This window comes from Cebus imitator, unplaced genomic scaffold (genome assembly GCF_001604975.1).
Source record: "Cebus imitator isolate Cc_AM_T3 unplaced genomic scaffold, Cebus_imitator-1.0 Scaffold356, whole genome shotgun sequence".
In the NCBI taxonomy this organism is placed as follows: Eukaryota; Metazoa; Chordata; class Mammalia; order Primates; family Cebidae; genus Cebus; species Cebus imitator.
In genome coordinates this window covers 1423964-1429716 of record NW_016107671.1, presented here as the reverse complement: position 1 = coordinate 1429716, position 5753 = coordinate 1423964, and the positions used below count along the sequence as shown (strand labels likewise).

At 44.6% G+C, this 5753-nt stretch overlaps 1 protein-coding gene across 2 annotated transcripts in view; it reads left to right on the top strand.

Moving 5' to 3' along the window:
• Positions 1–1304: 1304 nt before the first annotated feature.
• Positions 1305–5753, top strand: part of ZNF585B (zinc finger protein 585B) — a 16139-nt gene continuing 11690 nt past the window's right edge. The window contains exons 1-2 of one of the 2 annotated variants that reach the window (XM_017506410.2): positions 1305–1576; positions 3326–3539. In XM_017506410.2, coding sequence (XP_017361899.1) covers positions 3468–3539 — 72 coding nt within the window. In that variant the 5' untranslated portion in view covers positions 1305–1576; positions 3326–3467. Of the gene's footprint in view, positions 1577–3325; positions 3540–5753 lie in introns of those variants that run through there. The other variant, XM_017506409.2, reaches the window with a different exon arrangement.

The window sequence follows — 5753 nt, the reverse complement described above, 5'->3', positions numbered from 1 at the left end:
AGCCTCCTGAGTAGCTGGGATTACAGGCATGCGCCACCATGCCCAGCTGATTTTTTGTATTTTTAGTAGAGACGGGGTTTCACCATGTTGACCAGGATGGTCTCGATCGTCTTGACCTCGTGATCCACCCGCCTCGGCCTCCCAAAGTGCTGGGATTACAAGCGTGAGCCACCGCATCCGGCCTTTTTGTTATTTTATAATGGAGTTTTGCTCTTGTTGCCCAGGCTGGAATTCAGTGGCACCATCTCAGCTCACTACAACCTCAGCCTCCCAGGTATAAACAGTTTTCCTACCTCAGCCTCTCAAGTAGTTTGGATTACAGGCATATACCAACCATGCCTGGATAATTTTGTACTTTTAGTCGAGAAGGGGTTTCACCATGTTGGCCAGGCTGGTCTGGAACTCCCGACTTCAGGTGATCTGCTCGCTTCAGCCTCTAAAAGTGCTGGGATTACAGGCGTGAGCCACTGCGCCAGGCCAAGACTATTATTTTTTTGTTGCTGCTGCTTACTATAGTTGTGCTTGAGGTAGTTAGGGTGAAGGCTGATGGAGATTAAGGAGATTAAAATATCTATCCCTCCCAAAACCTCTTACCAACTTTTCTAAAGGGGATGCTTAGATTTCTAACCCCTCTTCCGTGGTATCTCCTAGGAGAGGATTGTGCTAATCCAACTTCTACCAGATTTCCTAATGTGTTTTCAACTATTAAAAATTGTACCTCCCTTCCTGCAGCATACTACCTATTATGACATCACTCTATGTTGCCTAGTGGTTTCACCCAGGAGTGAACTCAGATCCCAGCCTACCCTCTCACTGAGTGGAGTCTCCAAAAAATAGAATGTACCCTCCTGATGTCTCTTCTTATCTTCCTTATTTCTCTCAGAATTCTTGACTTCCTTGTTTCCCCATGGTTTCTCCTAGTAAATCATTGTTTTCTGCAGTGTGCGGTAACCAAGGAGTAACTTATCTATTCTAAATATAACAGCTGGGCGCAGTGGCTCACACCTGTAATCCCATCACTTTGGGAGGCCAAAGTGGGGGCATCATTTGAGGTCAGGAGTTTGAGACCAGCCTGACTAACACGGTGAAACCGCGTCCTGGGTGACAGGAAAAAAAAAAAAAAAAACATATATATATATAAATAAAACATAAAGCTCCAGATCCTTTCTTTAGGAAATTCTTCTTGTGTACAAGCGTGGTCAAACTATGGTTACTGTCTTGCATTCTATGTGAAAATCCTTGCCCTACTCTAGTCAACCCTGCAGGAGGCGGACTACCCCACTGTACGGAATGGATACACATCCAAGATGGCGGCCCACACACAAAAAAAACCCATAAGGGCGCGGCCATACTCTCTACCCGAGAGCGCCGATTACAGAAACTGCATGAAGTCTCTAAATGTGTATCTGCGCCCCGTTGACTGTGGGCTAAAATTAGCTTCCAAATTAATTCAGAGCATGCGCAATATCAACCGTCCATAAAGGGAGGTGCTAGAAGTCTGCCCGGAAGTGGAAGTGGTTCGGAAAGCTATTTCGCCGCTGGTGTCAAGAGTATTTTCACGTTTTAATGCCGAGAGGTCTCTGTGATGATTTTGGTTGATTGAGATTAGGGATTCTGTGAAGTCAGTAATAAGAGTTGTCGTTCGTCGAGTTAGTGATGGTGGTTTCGGGGCTCGGTGATGTGGATCTGTGGCATCTGTCGATGGTTGTCTGTCACAGGGATTTCTCGGGTCATTGATGGGCTCTTTGGGATGAGTGATTGGGGTTTAGGGGTCAGTGATGGGAGTCTGTGGTCAGTGACTGAGAGCCTGTAGGGTCAGCTATGGTGATCCGTGGTGACTGTGATTAGTTTGCTTTCTGACCTGAGTTAAAAGTTCAGTTCTTTCCATTTCGGCCTTTAATGTAAAGATCTACAAGCTTTAGTGTGTAGTGATTTCTTCTTGTTCAAAGCTAAGTGTTTAAAAATTTTTTTCAGTAATTGTTTTTCTTTGACCCATGAACTGTTTAGAAGTGCACTGTATGTTTCGATTAGTGTCTGAGGTGATGCTTCAGTTGAAAAATTGCATTATGGCCTAGTTCTATCTCAGTTTTCATAATTGTCGCATCTGTTACATGCAAACAATGTAATATGTTCTCTAATTTGTATTGTTATAAATATTAATCATGTGATATATATATATAGTATCTCCTTACAGATTATTTTGTTGAGGAAGGTAAACTACATAGGCTGGAAATGTTATTTGCCCACCTGTCTGTCAGTTTCTGCTTTATACATTTAATACTATGTTATTGGGACCAGTTTAATGTATTGTTAATAATAGATATGACTGGCTGGACGCCGTGGCTCTCACTTGTAATCCCAGCCCTTTGGGAGGCTGAGGTGGGCAGATCACTTGAGGTCAGGAAATTGAGACCTGCCTGGCCAATATGGTGAAACCCCGTCTCTACCAAAAATACAAAAATTAGCTGAGCGTGCTGGCGGGCACCTGTAATCCTAGCTACTCGGGAGGCTGAGGCAGGAGAATTGCTTGAACACGGGATGTGGATGTTGCAGTGAGCTGAGATCACGCCACTGCATTCCAGCCTGGGCGACAAGAAAGAAAAATGGATATGACTAAATAGCTCAAAAGACATTATACCAATTCAAGCTTCAACCAATAATTTTTTTTCTTTTTTTTTATTAATTTTTTAAAAATTTTATATAAATAAAGACGGGGTTTCACCATGTTGGTCAGACTGGTCTTGAACTCCCAACCTCAGGTGATCCACCTGCCTTAGCCTCCAAAGTGCTTGGATTACAGGCGTGAGCCACCGCGCCTGGAATTCAACCAATAATTTCTAAAAGAAATTTGCCTAAATGCTTTCCAATAGTGGATGTTGTTACTTTTTTTTTTTTTTTTGCTCTTGCAGGCTGGAGTGCAATGATGCCATCTCCACTCACTGGAACCTCTGACTCTCGGGTTCAAGTGATTCTCCTGCCTCAGCCTCCTGAGTAGCTGGGATTACAGGCAAGCACTACCACACCAGGCTAATTTTGTATTTTTAGTAGAGATGGGGTTTCTCTATGTTGGTCAGGCTGGTCTTGAATTCCCCACCTCAGGTAATCCACCTGCCTTGGCCTCCCAAAGTGCTGGGATTATAGGCATGAGCCACTGCAACCAGCAAAAATTTTAAACCGTTTTAACAAGCCCTCCAGGTAACTTGCATGCATACCTATGTTTGGGAACCACTGCTCTGGTTTCTAGCTCAGGGACCTGCGCCTTGATGTATCCAGGAAGTGTTTGTGTAGTGAATGTTGAATGACTCTGCAGACATTGTCTTTCTAGGTTCCTGGGTGTCTCTGGGGAGTCCCTGGGCCAGACCTTCCTCCAGACTCCAGCCCACCTCTTCCGAGCAGCTCTGCTGAGTTCACAGATGACCACTAAACTTCAGGCACCCTAGAGAAAAAGGGTTGAGATCAATGTGGCCATGCCAACTAGTTGGACCTCATCCCAGAAATCCCCAGCCCTGGCTCCAGAGGATCATGGCAGCTCCTATGAGGTGAGGAGGAGGAGCCCTAGGAGGTGGAATTTCAGTCTAAGAGTAGGTGTCTCTCATCCATCACCAGAGCCTTAGGGGAGAGGCAGATAGGCCTTAGGAACTAACTGGACTCTAGACCTGGTGCTCCTGAAACAAAACTTGATCTTCCTGTCAAGTATGAGCGACACATGGGTAATGTCTCCGGCTCTGGAGGCCACCTGTATAACAGTGGAGAGGTGGACTGTTAAGGAAAACTGTTGTTTATTTTGTCAACACACTATATTGATGTTTTGGCTGCAGACAGAATTCCTGGTTAGAAGTCACTTTTCTGTGAGATTTTGAAAGTATTTTTTCATTTCTTCCTAAACCACCTCCTCAAACACAAATGTCCTCTCTATTTTCTTTCTTTTTCTTTTTTTTGAGATGAAGTTTTGCTCTTGTCACCCAGGCTGCAGTGCAATGGCACGATCTCCGCTCCGCAACCTCCACCTCCTAGGTTCAAGCAGTTCTCCTTCCTCAGCCTCCCAAGTAGCTGGGAATACAGGCATGCGCCACCACGCTTGGCTAATTTTGTATTTTTGGTAGAGACAGGGTTTCTCCATGTTGGTCAGACTGGTCTCGAAATCCTGACCTCAGGTGATCCACCCACCTCGGCCTCCCAAAGTGCTGGGATTACAGGTGTGAGCCACCATGCCCAACCATCTTCTCTATTTTTTTTCTGAAGCTTGTTTTTCAGATGTTGCTTCTCCATGTCTTTTCTCTACTATTTTCTGTTTAGTTCCTGCTATCAGTTTGGGGTAACTTGGTCATGTTTGCCTTCCAGCCCTTCTATTGAGCTTTTAAAGTGCTGGAATTTAAGGGCCGGGCGCGGTGGCTCAAGCCTGTAATCCCAGCACTTTGGGAGGCCGAGGCGGGTGGATCACGAGGTCAAGAGATCGAGACCATCCTGGTCAACATGGTGAAACCCCGTCTCTACTAAAATACAAAAAATCAGCTGGGCATGGTGGTGCATGCCTGTAATCCCAGCTACTCAGGAGGCTGAGGCAGGAGAATTGCCTGAACCCAGGAGGCGGAGGTTGCGGTGAGCCGAGATCGCGCCATTGCACTCCAGCCTGGGTAACAAGAGCGAAACTCCGTCTCAAAAAAATAAATAAATAAAAATAAATAAAGTGCTGGAATTTATAGGCGTGAGCCACCATGCCCAGCCGGATATAATGTTATTTCTCATCTGTCTGAAGACATTGTGATAATTTATTAGGAATGGTTTAATCTTTTCAATAGGCAATGCATAACCTAGTTCAAAAATTAGAAATATATGAAAAGCAACATACTGAAAAGTATTATGGTAAAAGAGATGGGACTGTGGTTCACCCACCCCTGCCTCCCATCTACCTGTCTCCCAAGAGTGATAACCTGCTTTATTCATTTTCTTTGATTGCTTAGTTCTGTACACACATGTGAAAACAACTACAATTTTTTTCTCTTGATTTCAGAATGGCATAGCAGATTAACTTTTTGCACGTTGCTGTTTTAATGTTTGTTTGGTAAGATACAGAAAATATTATGAACAACCTAGCAGTGGACATTCTTGTCAGGTCTTCTCTTTCTGTTGGATATATTAGAAGTAGCAGGTTTTAATTTCAGGGTTTAGTCACATGTGGTGAGAGTCTTATCTGTATCTCAGTGAACCTTTCCTTTTGTTGCTCTTGGGCAGTTTTAGGATTATCTTAATAATTTTAATCTAGAAGATAGGAAGGATAGCTTGAGACTAAAGTTGTAGTTGGTAAAACAGCAGCAGTTAGCTGGGCATGGTGGTTCAAACCTGTAATCCCAACACTGGGAGGCCAAGGTGGAAGGATCACTTGAGGCCAGAAGTTTGAGACCAGCCCTGGATATGTAGTCATACCCTGTCTCTATAAAATAAAATAAAATAAAATAAAAAATTAGTCTTGGCTGGGTGCAGTGGCTCATGCTTGTGATCCCAGTACTTTGGGAGGCTGAGGCGGGCAGACTGCCTGAGGCCAGGAGTTTGAGACCAGCTTGGCCAACATAGTGACACCCCATCTCTACTAAAAGTACGAAAAATTAGTCAGATGTGGTGGCGTGCACCTGTAATCCCAGCTACTCAGGAGTCTGAGGTAGGAGAATTGCTTGAACCTGGGAGGCAGAGGTTGCAGTGAGCCAAGACTGTGCCACTGGACTCCAGTCTGGGTGACAGAGCAAGACTCCATCTTA